At 44.2% G+C, this 16,718-nt stretch overlaps 1 protein-coding gene across 2 annotated transcripts in view; it reads left to right on the top strand.

Moving 5' to 3' along the window:
• LOC126106349 (breast cancer metastasis-suppressor 1-like protein-A) overlaps window positions 1-16,718 on the top strand; it is an 80,326-nt gene that overhangs the window by 25,383 nt on the left and 38,225 nt on the right. For both annotated transcript variants that reach the window (XM_049912600.1, XM_049912601.1), the window contains exon 4: window positions 4,248-4,455. In XM_049912600.1, the coding sequence (XP_049768557.1) occupies window positions 4,248-4,455 (208 nt within the window). The remainder of the gene's footprint in view (window positions 1-4,247; window positions 4,456-16,718) is intronic.

The raw sequence follows: 16,718 nt of genomic DNA, 5'->3' as shown, positions 1-16,718 counted from the left end.
GCTTCAAAACCGCAACTGGCTATCCTGATTTAGGTTTTCTGTGATTTCCCTAAATTGCTTCAGGTGAATGCGGGGATGGTTCCTTTGAAAGAGCATTTGTGGTATACTTTGACCATAGCGGCATGCAAACATTTTACAAACTTCCTTCCCTGATCCGATAGGACTGATGAACTCGCTGTTTGGTCCCCTCCCCTAAATCGACCGACCTACATAATTTCTGAGCCATTCACGTAGAGGGTAAAGATATTACACCACAGGTGTTAGATAAATTGTACAATGGTTGTGTAATTTTGATTAACTGACTATAGAAATATCTTGACCAACCAAAACAATATGAGTCTCTGCTTAATAGTGTATTAGTCGACCTTTCAAATGTAATACAGCAGTGATTGTGTGTGGATTTTACAAGACATTAGCAGGTTTCCAGAAGTACATGGCACCAGATGTCTCCACAGAAACATGGCAATTCCTATAAATTATGGGCCATCTATATGTGGGTGCTATTGTAGAGCCTGATAGTTTCAGGTCAGACAAATTTGGTGGCTGAGACATTGACACGAGTTCACTGCCGTGCTCCTCAAACTGCTGTATTGCAATTATGGCCTTGTGACATGGACATTTATCCTTCCTGAAGATGTAATCACTGTCAGGCATGAAAACATGAATGAAGGGACTCGAGTTGTCTGCGGTAATTTTCAGTCGGCCCATAGCTGTCACAGTGCCTCTAATACTACTGTTGGTCCCGTGGAAGCTCAGATCATTGTTCCCCATAGCATAATAGAACTGTTCACGTGGATGATGCATTTCTGGACACTGCCATCGACCTGGCAAAAAAAGAAATTTAATTCATCTGACCCGGTGAGATGTTTCCTTTGATCCACAGTCCAATCTTGATGATCCCGTACCCACTGCAATCGTATTTGACGATTCAGTTCAGTCGACTTGGGAACACGTGAGGAGGGCCATCCACTGCAGATCCCCACATTTAACAATGTGTACTGAACAGTGTGCTCCAAAACACTTGCACTAGCTCCAGCATTGTACTCTGTCATCATATCTGTCACAGATTACCACCTGTCCTGCTTAACACTGGGGGCAAGCTTCTGACCTCCACATTCTCTGCATTCTCTGATGAAACTTGGACATGTGACACCTTTCACATACTAGTGATTTCATCATCCTTCAGCTACTTTCTGCAGATGCTCACGACAGTAGCATGAGAACAGCTGTCTAACTTCGCCATTTCCTATACGCTTGTTCCTGAATGCCAGGTCGTAAGAAGCTGCCCTCGTCAGAGTTGCTTATGTCAGTGGGTTTCCCAGTTTGCAGCCCGTGTCGTCACTAGAGTGATTCCCCATTCATCTGTGCTGCAATTCTTACTTTCCTTACTTTGTCACATGCCCACAATGCCACCAGCCAGCATTTGATCCCTGGGGGAAGGAAGGCGCAGTGGTTACAATGTTTAGGATCATTGGTGTATTTTGCTTATGTTGAGTCCAGCCTTATCATCTAATCGCTGATCTTAGTTTTCCGTCATAAATGTAAGGTATTATAAATTTTTTACAGTTTTTCAATTTTCATAAACATTATATTTCTGGATGTGCTGTGAATGAAAGTTGACACCGAGTTTCGATGGTGAGCATAATGCCATCCTTTTTGACATTAAGGGTGTGATCCAGACCCCCAGGACATACTGTCAACACTGCCTACACGGTGGATGTTCTCGAAAGATGGAGAAAAATAGTCCTTCGGGTGCTGAAGGAGACGGATGCTTCCTGGATGCTCCATTGCGACAACACTCCTGGCCACATCACTCCGTGGTTTCCCGGTGAGCTGCAACACCCTTACAGTCCCTATGTGGCTCCAGCAGTCCTCTTTTTGTTTCTGAGGATCACAACCACCCTCATAGGACACTGTTTTGATGGCATTGATGTGATCTAACCTGCTGTGCCAACTACCCCAAATGAGGTTTCCATTGAGGCACTCCAGGGAACATACTGTGCCTAGTAAAACCTGCTAGAAAAAAAAATATGTAGATGCACAAGGGGTACTTTGAAATTTTTTTGAATGTACATTATTTTCCGAACACACTCAGTATTGTTGACCACAGACTGTTGATGGATATGGATACACTGAATGCTTTTGACATGACATACACTGCAGTCTCAGAGCATTCCCTCCTTGGACTCTAAGGTATCGCTGACTTTGCATTGCTACGTACACCTGAGGCAATTCTCTCGTTTTCTAATTATGCGTTTGTTTACTGACACTAGCATTATGTAACTCTGGTGCTTAAGTACTGTGCAGTTTAAAACATTTTCATGGTAGAAGGAAAAATTTGAGCACTTAGATCTGGATGATGATAAAGGGCTAAAATTTGTTTCCATTCCAAGAATTCTGCAAATATCAGACATCAGCAGCTCTCTGTTGTTGAAACTCCCTGGCAAATTAAAACTGCTTACAAGAATGGGACGTAGATTTAGAACCTTGCCTAGCTGTCTGGGACAACTAGTGACCCACTCTGACAGCTTCATTTCTGCCAGTATCTTTCTCCCACCTTCTACAGTTCACAGAGGCTTTCGAGCACGCCTCAGTGGACTGGCACTTCTGAGAAAGGAAAAAGAAATGGCAGAGCCACAGCCAAGAGAATTGCCATAGAGTGTTTTGAATCTTCCTGGCAGATTTAAACTGTGTGCCAGACTGTGATGCGGAAACCAGTTTTGGGGCCAAATGGCAGTCTGACTCAGTGTTGTTCACCGTGATTGTTTTGGTCGTCCAGGTGTTACGGTGTGGGGAGGTGTACTGTTGCACAGGAGTGATGACCTCCAAATCTTTGAACACAGTACACTCACAGTCAATGTTATTGTCACACTGTACTCCTTCCTCACATGACACAGCGTAAGAAAGTGGTTCCCCAACTACAGTGCTCTGTACTGCAGTACTGCCTGTCAGTGAGGTCGGTGCCACTATACGCCACGGATGTGTGGATCTGCTTGTGCATATCCTCCAGGAGAGGTGGCTGCCTACAATACGTGCCTAGTATGCATAGCAGTATAGTCGCAGGCAGATACTATTCTGTATAACACATCCAAGTATGTCTGCTTGTCTGTAGAAGTTGTGTGATTCCAACAATGTAGGAAATGATGAGATTGTTACTTACCGTAAAGAAGACAATAAAGTTGCAGACAGGCACAATTAAAAGACACATACACAAACCTTTCGGCCACCACCTCATCAGCAAAAGAGAAATTCACACCATTCTTACATACGAGCGAGCACACCTCGAGCACACACGACTGCTAACTCCTGCAGCTGGGGCCAGAATGCAATTGTCACAAGGTTGCAAGCAGTAGTCTGGAGGGGGAGAGGAAGAGGGAGGGATAGTAGTAGTGTTCGGGTGGGAGGGGAGGAGGGGGAGAGGAGCTGCCTGGCAGTGTGTGCAGGGACTAGAATGCTGACAGGTGCAATATCAGGAGGTAATGGGGCAGTATTGCCGTGCAACGAGCTCGGGAGAGTCACATTCGCTACCGATATGTGTGGGCGGTACGATTTTATCGACTGTGTCCAATTTATCGATAGGATTTTTATCTAGATACGTATATGTGGAGAGCACCTTTTATCCTTTGACTTCGTATAATGTTACTTGGCAATTTTATAACATGTTCCATAAGATCAGATGATGGCAGCATAAGACTGTCAAAACCGGTTATCTCGGAACTAAAATGTAGCTGCAGTTATTTTGTGCTAACTTACATTCTCCATTCGTGCATAACATTTCTGTCTTCTCTTCATCACTGTACATTGCACTCACACACACATTCAGCTGAATGACCGGGGTGCATTTTTCTCATGTTTATATTTATTTAGTGTCAACTCTAACAAGTGGACGAGTTCACTGTTGAAAAAACATATTGTTATTCGTACCTTTGTAACAAATAAAGTTACAAGAAACTCAGTCATACCAGTTAATGTCCCACTGTAGCTAAATAACATTTTTTGATACATTTTTTAATTACAATTCTGAACAAAAAGATATTTGGGATGGTCAAGATAAATGGGGCACCCAATACCATAGCAACATTTTACGTTTCTGAACATTTCTAATAAACTGAATCCAGTGCCCCAGTGTGCTAGACGGATTACCTCGTGACCATCCTCCATCCCTCACTCCCTTCTTCGAGTTCCCTTCAAAAAACTTATGGCCGGACCGGAACTGCAGATGTGATCGGGTGAGGGGTGTGTCGCAGGCTGTACCGCGAGCGCGTCACGCAGGTGGACACGAAGCTGTCGGAGGTGCGCAGCGGGCGCGCCCAGGAGTACCTGCAGCCACTGGAACAGCTGCAGCAGAACATGCGGGTGCGCACCGAGGTGGCAGGCATCCTGCGTGAGCTGCGCCTCGCCAACATCCAGAACAAGTTCGACGCCGAGGAGCTCGCCGCACAGCAGAACCTCGAGGTGTGACACAAAGCCTTCCTCTCTCTCTCTCTCTCTCTCTCTCTCTCTCTCTCTTTCTTTCTTCCTTCCTTCTTTCCTTTCTTCTTCTTCTTCTTCTTCTTCTCTGACTGATTTGATATTTGATGCAGCCCACCACAAATTCATCTCCTTCGCCAACCTCTTCACACACCCATCATTTACAGTTGTTTCTTGTATAAATTCTAGTCTCCCCCCCCCCCCCCCCCTGCCGCCCTATAATTTTTTCCATCTACTGCTTCCTCTAGTACCACAGAAGTGATTCCCTGATGCCTTAAAATCTGTCACTCTCATTTTCAGCGTTTTCCTTATGTTCCTCCTTGTTTCTTATTTTATCAGTCCAACTTCTTTAAACGTCCTTCTGTAGCAATATATCTGAAAGGCTCCAATTATCTTTTTTCTGGTTTTTCCGCATTTTATAAATCGCTTCTGTACGGTTCTTTGGTCTGGATGTAGATTCTCAGAAATGTCTTCCTTAAATTGTGGCCAATATTTGATACTGGCAGACTTCTTTTGGCCAGGACTGCTCTCTTTTTTGTTCTGATCTGTTTCTTATGTTCTCTTTTATTACTCCATCATTTGTTACTTTGCTTCCGTAGTAAGAGAATTCCTTCACTTCCTCTACATCTTGAGCCCCCAAGTTTTGTGTTAAATTTATCATTAATTTCGTTTCTGCTATTCTTCAGTCTTTCTTCCGTTTACTCTCCATCCGTATATTGTACTCATTACACTGTGCATTCCATTAAACATGTCATGCAATTGTTCATCACTTTCACTGAGGATAGTGTCTGCTCCCAGTACCTAAGTGGCCAGCGTGACAAAATGTCAATCCTAAGGGCCCGCATTCGATTCCCGGCTGAGTCGGAGATTTTCTCCGCTCAGCAACTGGGTGTCGCGTTGTCCTAATCATCATCATTTCATCCCCATCGACACGCAAGTTGCCGAAGTGGCGTCAAATCGAAAGACTTGCACCCAGTGAATGGTCTACCCGATGGGAGGCCCTAGTCACACGACATTTACTGAGGATCGCAATGTCATCATCAGATCTTATAACTCATACTCTTTCTTGCTGAGTTTTAATCCCACTATCTTTTACTTTCATCGTTGCTTACTCTGTACACACATGGAACAGTAAGAGGAAAGACTGTTCTCTGTCTTACGCACTTTTTAATCTGAGTTTCAGTTCTCTTTCTTGCATTCTTATTTTACCCTTACAGTTCTTGTACAAACTGCATAGTAACAATTCTCATTATAGCATACACCTAAGTTACTGAGAATTGCTTTCCTTTGCCAGAGCATTAACCGGCTATGTGGCAACTTGTCTATAAAACTTGGAATATTGGGAAAACTTGTGGAAATCAAATTTACTGGAAATCCTAAGGAATTCTTAAAAACTCCAGGAAGTTTCATATGCTCTGGGAGGAGTTGAACTCTTCATTGGCGGAAGAAAATTTTCTGAGTCATTTTGTTACAAATCACTCTTGAGTTTCTCCTTCAGAATACAGTACATGATGTCAGGACATTCAAACAACACAAAAACAAATGTAACTTTATAAAGAATGAATGCCATTTGCAAAAACAAAGTGTACATCTGGCAACAAAAATTCTAGGAAGTAAATACAGGAAAATAAAGAGTGTACATGGAAGAATTTGAGGAGAAAGCATTAGAATCAGCACCACTAAAACCAACAGTCTTCTACAGATATGTTGACGACACTTTCGTCATTTGGCCTCATGGGGAAGAGATGCTCCAACTGTTCTTACAACATCTGAACTCTATCCACCCCCAAATTCAGTTCATCATGGAGGTGGAGAAGAACGGGCAGCTGCCATTCTTGGATGTTCTGGTACGGAAAAAGCCTGATGGAACACTAGGACACAGCGTCTACTGGAAGACAACCCACACGGATCTGTACCTTCACGCCTCCAGCTGTCATCACCCGTCACAAAGAGAAGGAGTACTAAATACATTGATTCACAGAGCCCGTGTGATCTCCGACGAAGAAAGCTTAAAACTAGAACTAGATCACCTCAAGGATGTGTTCCAGAAGAATGGCTGTAGTGACCGCCAAATTCGATGCGCCTTCAAGCAGAAGACCACACCACAGCCGACACCTGATGATGATCCACCGAAAGCGACAGCCTACATACCATATGCAGGCAACGTATCTGGAAAAATAGGCAGGATTCTAGGACATCATAACATAAAATGCATCTACCGCCCGCCGCCAAAGATCAAGTCCCTTGTAGGGACAGTGAAGGATGATTTAGGATTCTGGAAATCTGAAGTTTATTTCATACTGTGCGAGTGTGGGAAAGCATATGTGGGGCAAACCATTCGCACCATCGAGGAAAGGTGTACTGAACACAAACGGCACACTGATCTCCAACAGCCTACAAAATCTGCCATCGCAGAACATTGCCTCGAGACAAATCATCGTATGGAATACGAGAACACAGAAGTCCTGCACAACACATCCCGCTGTTGGGACTGTGTATACAAGGAAGCAATTGAAATCCGGCTGCATGAGAACCTTATTAACAAGGACAACGGATTTCAACTCGGCCAAGCGTGGAATCCAGCAATAAAAGTTCTGCAGGAGCAGCAGAAACGGGGCACCACACCCGCCGAAGGCGGCATGCGTACTGACGCCCATCAGTCATCTCGTCAGCGCAAGCTACCCCCACCACCGCGGCCTGCACATCCCTCAGTCCATACGCGGAGTCAGTGGACGGGAGAGGCGACAGGTATGTATACCACACCACCCGCCGGCCTAGGACGTCAGTCAACAGGAGTAACCTGATGATGATGGCATGATACGCCGTCGAAAATTCGTTCAACAACGACCAGTCAACCCGGCTGCATGACCGAGAGACCTTCAAGCAAAATAGAGTGTTTCATAGCTCAAAATGATTCAGGAGATTGGTCTGTTTTAACTTAACACTCATTTTAAACTGAAAGAGACACAAGAAATCAAAAAGGGAGCACAAAAAGCACTGGAAAAAATTCAGATTCAAAATATATTGAAGGAGGACTGTACCTACTTAGAGCAAATAACGAAATTGAAAAATATACCAATATATATATTTGGATATGAAAAAATCAGTCCAAAATTCTAGGGGAATAAGGCAACTTGATGATGAATTTTAAGCAGAAAATTGAAAAATTGGCAATTGGCATAGCAGAATAACTCAAGAAGACCAGAAGAACTTGCTCGTATGAGTCCATTCTGATGGAATGAAATTGACATGGACACAAAGAAAAAAGCTGAAACAGAACTCTGAAAATGGCCTTTGTTGAACATTGTATGGTCCAGTAGGGCAGAAACATTAAAAAGTAAATAATAACATAAAAAATCTATGTACTCATTCTCATAAATCTGAATTCTCAAATCTTCTCAGATTCTGGATAAGCTTGTAACAAAAATATCATTAACCTTTAGATGATGCAGGAAATAATGGAGATCAATGTTCCTATTAGTTTTTTTGAATGTTTAAGTTATTACTGATTGAGAATATTGATATCTTCCAACTCAGGACTGCTGCTTTTTGATTCACTGTTATCATAAAATCGTGTATATTAAATAAGTTTCGGACTACTTCTTCTTTGCAGTTGTTCTTGTGCTGGAATCTGGAAACTTTGATACGGTTGTAGTTTTCCACTAAATAATTGAAAATACTTCTCCTAATAATATCTGTATTGCATGTGCCATAACAATTTGTGGAGATAAAAGAACACTGCATATTTTAGTGCATAAATTATATATGACATAGCATAATCTCTATTTGACAGCAACGAATGACAGTTCTATGAAATTTAACAGATTTGACTGATGATTTTGCAAGTATCGAAGGACTTTCCTGGCTCCATAGTGACAGGAATGACATGTTTACAACCTTACCCCACAGAGTAAATGACAGTTAATGCAGTGACACCACACTCTTCAACAAAAAATTCAACTCAGCAGTTAGCTCGAAAAGTCTGGCAACTGCTTTCTGGGACAAATAAGGGGTTCTGCTTGTCGAATTCTTGTCGAGGAGCAAAGCAGTCAGCTTTGCGTGATATTGTGAGACCCTAAAGAAACTCCACAGATCCACACAAAGCAAACAACATGGAATGCTGACACAGGGAGTCTGCCTCTTTCATGATAATGCTAGACTGCACTCAACTCAAGCAGTGCAAGAATTATTGACCTCATTGTGTTGGAATCTTTTAAACCACATATCTTACAGTTCAAATCACATGCCTATTGACTATCATGTATTTCCTAAATTGAAGAAATATGTGGGTGGAAAACACTTTTCTGACAATGAGGAGATAAAAATCGAAGTGGAGATGCGGTTTAAGGATTTGGTGGGAGACATCTATAATAGAGATTGATAAAATGCATTGAAGTAAAAGGTGATTATTTGACAAAATGATGTAATACCTATGCTGCTGTTCCTGTATGTTTCATTGAAATATGTGTATTTGTGTTTTTGTAAAAAGCTTTCTAGATATCCCTCATAGTATGACTTTTCTCAGTGTAAATGAAGTTTATAAAGTTATTTGCAGCAACTGTGTTACAAAGTATTTTGATAGAATATTATTTCTCAAACGACAAAATCATGTTTTACATGTATCTTGTTTTCAGTATTAGCAGAGCTTGTAGTTATAAAAGTGCAGTCAAATAATAATGCAAATAGTGAAGCATTTATGGTGACCAACAGAAATTCCAGAAACCTAGGGTACACAAAACTTTGCACTCCTAACTCCTGATATTTTAATAATCATAAATTGAGACGATAAAGTGGATTCATTGTTTCTAGACTTTCAAACTGCCTTTGATTTCATCCTGCAACAGTGTATATTTAAGAAAGTGCCTTTTTATGAGTTGTCTAGCCAGATTTAAACTTCCAAAGAATGAACTTTCCAGAACGCTAGACAAATCAAGGCATGAACAGAGAAACAGATCAAGGATTGTACAGAGACATCCAAACAAATTGAACCCATACTCTGCAAACCACTGTGAATTGCATGGCAGAGGGTACTTTCCTTTGTACTAGGTATTAGGGCTTTATCATGTTCCATTCATATATGGAGTGCAGGAAGAAGGATAACTTAATAAATCCCTCTGTGTGAACTTAAATTAATCGTACATACGTAATGAACCTAATAGATACACAATGTACCTAATAGATATTTGCCCATCCACTCATTACTCGCGCACACTGAGGTGACGATTCGCTGTAGGAGTTCGGACAACCTGTGCGCATTCGCACAGACGAAGGTCAGCGCCTGGATAGCCTTTAACTACATGTATATGAAGATAGTAACTGTTCTTGAAAGAACAGATACCACTGATGACCGTGCAGCTTCTCTTGAATAAATGGTAATTAATTGAAACCCTCACCTGCCGACAGGTGTTGTTGATATACCTCGATGGGGACAGCTGAAAATGTTTCCTTGTATATGTCCCCCTTTAGCCCTATACAGTACAGATCTTACATGCGTGAGCAATGTTCTAAGATGGCTCACATAAGTGTTTAGTAAGCAGTCTCCTTTGTACATTGATTGCATTTTCTAGTATTCTAGCAATGAAATGAAATGAAATGAGACACTTACCTTACCTATGATTTGAGCCTGTGTGATCTTTATGTTTCATAGCTCTACAAATTGCTACACCAATGTATTGATATGAGTTCAGTAGTTCCAGTTGTGCCTCTGATATTTTAGTCATGGGTTACAACTTTTTGTTTTTGTTTTGTGAACTGCAAAATTTTAAATTTCTGAACATTCAAAGCAAATTGCCAGTCATTTCACAGCTTTGTAACATTACAACAATCTGACAGAATTTTAGTACAGCCTTTTTCAGACAAGACTTCATTATAGATAACTGCATCACCTGCAAACAGTTTGAGATTACTATTAATATTGTCTGCAAAGTAATTAATGTATAATATTAATAGCAAAGGTCACAACCCCCCCTCCAAAGTAATTAATGTATAATATCAATAGCAGAGGTCACAACACACCTCCCCCCCCCCCTCCCCCAGGGGGTTCATCACTCTTTGGCGGGTTCATGCTTGGCTACCACGGGGCCCCAGCCTTTGCAGCACTTTTTCCCTTCCATGCTGCATGTCTATCCCCTTGCTATTCCTTTTCCCCTCTCTTGGGTAACATGTCTGGGGTATTATTGGGAATGTTCTGCATTCTGTCACTGACCTGTGAACAGTCTCAACTTTCCTTTTTCCTTCTTTGTTTCCCTCCTCCTCTCGTTCCTCCACTTCGGCATTTGAGGATCCTCTTTTTTCTTCTTCCTCCCTGTGCACTCCTGAAGGCCAGCCCATGCGTCTGACACGTAAAAGGTGAATTCCCAGCCTCGGGTTGACAGGTAGGGTTCGCACATACCCCCTGGTACAGCCAGACCCAGGGAGGTGTGATTGCCTAAGCTGTAACCTTCCCAGATTGCCCATTGGTACCTCCGTCTGGTGTTCGGGAGGTGTGACCTGAGGTATAAACAATCACCTAAGGCGGGTGTGCCCCTTGTGTAGGGGGCCCCCAGTTGGAAGGAGTGCACCATCGAGATGCTGGCAGTCACGGGAGATTTCCTCACGATGAATCACTCAGCACATAAAAGGTGACTGGGTAACGCATAATTACCAGCCTCGGGTTGACAGGTAGGGTTGGCACGTACCCCCTGGTACAGGCCAGGCCCAGGGAGGTGTGATTGCCTAAGCTGTAACCTTCCCAGGTTGCCCATTGGTACCTCCGTCCGGTGTTCGGGAGCTGTGACCTGAGGTGTAAACAATCACCTAAGGCGGGTGTGCCCCTTGTGTAGGGGCCCCCCAGTTGGAAGGAGTGCACCATCGGAGATGCTAGCAATCATGGGGGATTTCCTCACGATGAATCACTCAGTCTCTCCATTGATGTCAACGAAACGTAAACATAATGAGGCTACTGATTCAAAGATTCTTCCTGCTGCATCAAGGTTCCTTGTGGTATCACGTACTCAAGACAGTCAGTCCTTCACCACAGTCAATCCATTTAATATTCAGAAAGGTGTTGATGCAATTGCTGGATCTGTGAAATCCTGCTCTCATTTACGGAATGGCACCTTGCTTTTTGAGACGGCTTCTGATGCTCAAGCACCACAACTACTTGCTGCCTCGCTTCTCCACAGCTACCCTGTTCGTGTCGAGGCACATAGAACTTTGAATTCTTCCCGCAGTGTAATTTACACCAGGCTGCTTGACTGTCTAACCGAGGCTAAAATACAATCTTACCTCTCTGCTCAGGGTGTCAATGCCGTTCATCGTGTAATGAAAAAGGTCGATTCCTTCTTAGTGCCCACCCGCACTCTTTTCCTCACCTTTGATAGGGTGGTGCTGCTGTCCAAGATTAAAGCAGGCTACGAAGTCATCACAGTCTGGCCGTACATTCTGAATCCGATGCGCTGTTACCAGTGTCATCGGTTCAATCACACTAGAATGTCTTGTCGACACCCAGCCAAATGCGTAACCTGTGGCAGGGATGCACACGAGGGCGAATGTCCACCTCCTTCTCCCCACTGTATCAACTGCAATGGCAGCCACACTGCCTCTCCCAGGATGAGCAGGCTGTTGTACTTTGCCTACTTTGTACTCTGTGTAGCCATGTCCTTGGAGCAGGGGGTAACAAGAGCTGAACGATAAGTGCCAGACAGGAGAACACAGTGTTTGCCTTCAGGAAACGCAATTGGGCCCTCAAGACCACTTTGACCTTCCACATTACGTACTGATTCGTTTTGATCTGCCACCTGAGGTGGGCATCCCATCTCGTGGGGGTGTCATGCTTCTTATATGGGATGACCTTCATAGACTACCCGTCTTCAAGCTGTTGCTGTTCGCCTCTTCTTTCCCCACCTGACTTTCTCCCTCTGTACTATTTATGTACCTCCATCCTTCGATGTCACCATGGTTGACTTCCTTCACCTTATTGGGCAGCTACCTCCACCGTTTTTGCCACTCGCTGACTTTAATGTGTATCATCCCCTTTGGGGTTCTCTCAGGACCTGCCAGAGAGGTGCCCTCTTGGCTGACATTCTCAACCAACCCAACCTCTTCTACCTTAACACTGGTGCACCCACTTTCCTTTCTGACTCCTCACACACCTATTCCCATTTGCACTGCCCAGCTTGCCCATCGTCTTGAGTGGTCCGTTCTTTCTGACGTCTACTCGAGCAGCCATTTCCCGTGTGCTCTCCGTCTGCTGACTCCTTCCCCATCCACATGAATGCCCAAATGGCAGCATACTCAGACTGACTGGCAGCTTTACTCCTCCCTGGCGACCTTCTCAGAACAAGATTTCCTCAGTTGTGTTGACCAGGTGGACTCTCTCACAAACATTATCCTTACTGCTGCAGAACGTTTCATTCCTCGCACTTCCTCTTTACCATGTCGTGTCCCAGTCCCCTGGTGGAATGAGGCATGTCACGATGCAATTCGTGCACAGAGACATTTTTAACTGCCACCCTGCACTGAAAAACTGCATTTATTATAAACAGATGCGTGCAGAGTGTCGTCGAGTTCTTCGGAATAACAAAAGAGCTAGTTGGATTTTGTTCACTAGTTCTTTTAACAGTTCCACACCTTCCTCTGTTGTGTGGGCCAACCTCCAACGGTTGTCTGGAACCAAGATCAATTCCCCCATTTCCGGCCTGACAGTAAGTGCTGCTGTCATCATGGATCCTGTTGCTAACTCCCATTTTGTGGAAGTTTTGAGCTCTTCCCACTATCACCCTGCCTTTACCCATAGGAAACAAGTGGAGGAGGCTTGGGCGATACCCTTCTCTTCTCTGAATCGTGAGTGCTACAATGCCACCCTCACTATAAGAGAGCTAGATCATGCTCTCAGTTCATCCCAGTCCTCCGGCCCAGGGCCAGACACTATCCACATTCAGATTTTGCAGCACCTCTCTCTTGCGGGCAAGCCCTTTCTGCTTAACACATACAGCCACATCTGGGCTGAGGGCACATTTCCTGGATGACGCTGGCATGAAGCCACAGTCATACCCATACCTAAGCCCGGTGAGGACAAAAACCTTCTTTCTAACTACTGCCCCATCTCTCTTACCAGCTGCGTATGCAAGGTGATGGAATGTATGATTCATGCCCGGCTGGCGTGGTGGATTGAATATCGCCATTTACTCACAGATGCACAGTGTGGATTTCGAGCACGGCGTTCTGCAGTTGACCATCTTGTTATTTGTTCACCCATGTCATGAATGGTTTTCTGCGGCAATCCCAGACTGTGGTCGTCTTTTTCGATTTGGAGAAGGCCTACGACACCTGCTGGAGAACTGGTATCCTCCGTACTCTTTACACGTGGGGCTTCCATGGGTGCGTGCCCTGTTTTCTTTGGGCATTTTCACAAGACCGAGTTTTCAAGGTGCTGCTTTGTCGAACACCTTTATCCACAAAAATGGTGTGCCTCATTGTTCATAGTATTTATGGATCATATGTTGAAAACAATAGACTGGCTGAGTGAGATTAAGATATGTGAACACAAAATAAGCAGTCTTGCATATGCGGATGACTTAGTTGTGACGGCAGATTCGATTGAAAGTTTGCAAAGTAATATTTCAGAGCTAGATCAGAAATGTAAGGGCTATGGTATGAAGATTAGCATCTCCAAAACGAAAGTAATGTCAGTGGGAAAGAAATATAAACGGATTGAGTGCCAAATAGGAGGAACAAAGTTAGAACAGGTGGATGGTTTCAAGTACTTAGGATGCATATTCTCACAGGATGGCAACATAGTGAAAGAACTGGAAGCGAGGTGTAGCAAAGCTAATGCAGTGAACGCTCAGCTACGATCTACTCTCTTCTGCAAGAAGGAAGTCAGTACCAAGACTAAGTCATCTGTGCACCGTTCAATCTTTTGACCAACTTTGTTGTATGGGAGCGAAAGCTGGGTGGATTCAGGTTACCTTATCAACAAGGTTGAGGTTACGGATATGAAAGTAGCTAGGATGATTGCAGGTACTAGTAGATGGGAACAATGGCAGGAGGGTGTCCACAATGAGGAAATCAAAGAAAAACTAGGAATGAACTCTATAGATGTAGCAGTCAGGGCGAACAGGCTTAGATGGTGGGTCATGTTACGCGCATGGGAGAAGCAAGGTTACCCAAGAGACTCATGGGTTCAGCAGTAGAGGGTAGGAGGGGTTGGGGCAGACCAAGGAGAAGGTACCTGGATTCGGTTAAGAATGATTTTGAAGTAATAGGTTTAACATCAGAAGAGGCACCAATGTTAGCACTGAATAGGGGATCATGGAGGAATTTTATAAGGGGCTATGCTCCAGACTGAACACTAAAAGGCATAATCAGTCTTAAATGATGATGATGGTGTGCCTCAGGGTTCCGTCCTGAGCGTCATCCTCTTTGCTATCACTATTAACCCTATCATGGTCTGTCTCCGGCTCCCTTTTTGTTGATGATTTTGCCATCTATTGCAGTTCTCCACAGACCTGTCTCACTGAGCGGTGTCTTCAGCACTGTCTTGATCATCTTCACTCCTGGAGCTTCGCCAATGGCTTTCACTTTTCCACTGACAAACCCTCTGTATGAATTTCTATGAATTTCTGGCGGCGCAAATGGTTTCTCCCTCCAGCTCTCCATCTTGGGCCTCTTGCCCTTTCATTCATTGACACTATGAAATTCCTCGGGCTCATGCTCAATAGGTCCTCCTATGTCCTACTATGTCTTTTACCTGGCAGCCCACTGTACACAGTCTCTCAATGTCCTACGTGTCCTCAATGGTACTTCTTGGGGTGCCGATCGAACCACCCTCCTCCAAAACTCGACTATGGGTGCTTTGTTTATGCATCTGCACGCCCATCCCTTTTACGCCGTCTCAACACTATCCATCATCATGGCATCCGTTTGGCAACGGGTGCCTTTTACACGAGCCCGGTTGAGAGTCTGTATGCATACGCTGCTGAACTACCACTGTCCTACCGCTGTGACTTTCTCCTCAGCAGGTATGCATGCCGTTTGTCTGCCATGTGTGGCCACCCTTCCTATGCCCCCTTCTTGGATGATTCCTTTGATCGTCTCGCCACTTGCTATGGCGGCTTAACTTCACACTGCATGCAACTATCCCCGTGGGTGTGAACCCTTCACCACCTTGGCTTCGTGAAGCGGCCCATATTAACCTCGGCCTTCATTCACTTCCTAAGGACACTACTCCAGCCTCAGTCTGTAGCCTTCAGTTTCACGACCTTCGCATGGAATTTAGCAGTAGTACCTTTGTATACACTAATGCCTCTCGGACTGACTGTGGGTTGGGTGTGCATTCATCATTGGCACACGTGTCTTTCGATATTGGATTCCGGCCCACTCCTCAGTATTTACAGCTGAGCTTTTCGCCTCGTATTAGGCTGTGGAGTACATCTGGCGACACAGCCTTTCCAATTGTGTTCGCTGCTCAGACTCACTCAGCACCCTCCACAGTCTCTTTGACTGTATACTGCTCGTCCCTTAGTGCTGCAGGTACAGGAAAACTGTCACTTGCTCACCCTTGGTGGAGCCAATGTCATGTTTCTGTGGGTCACTGGTCATGTCGGTCTCCCATGAAATGTGGCTTCTGACACTGCTGCCAAGGCTGCAGTCCTCTTACCTCAGCCTGCGAGTACCTCTATTCCCTCCAATCATCTCTGCATTGCTGTCTGTCAGGAGGTGGTGTCCCTTTGGCATTGCCAATGGTCCTCCCTTCACAGAAATAAGCTTTGGCATATTAAGCCTCTCCCAGCTCCTTGGACGACCTCCTTTCAGACCTCCCGCCAAGAGGAGATTATTTTAACTCGACTGTGTATTGGGCACTGCCTATTTACACATCATCATTTGCTCAGTGGCACTGCCCCACCACTTTGTACGCATTGTGCCCAGATTTTATCTGTCCGCCATACCTGCTGGAATGCCCTTTTTTTACTAACTTACATTCCATCTTGGGTTTGCCATCTGATTTATCAGCTGTTTTAGCAAATGACATGTGGGCTGTTGTCCGTGTGTTACTCTTTATCTGCCGAAGCAATATGGTTAAGGCCATTTAACTTTTAGTTTTAAATCTCCATTTTTGTATCATGTTATTTTAGTCCTTTTTCCATGTGCCTTGTTTAGATGTCTCCTATTCATTCCATTGGGACTGACACACAGTCATTTCCCTTGTATCTGTGTTTGCTTTCTATAGTTTTGACTTGGGCGTGTATGACCACAGTTTTTTTTTT

This window comes from Schistocerca cancellata, chromosome 10 (genome assembly GCF_023864275.1).
Source record: "Schistocerca cancellata isolate TAMUIC-IGC-003103 chromosome 10, iqSchCanc2.1, whole genome shotgun sequence".
NCBI lineage: Eukaryota > Metazoa > Arthropoda > Insecta > Orthoptera > Acrididae > Schistocerca > Schistocerca cancellata.
Note: the sequence above shows the minus strand (reverse complement) of the source record. Positions and strands in the feature narration are given on the sequence as shown.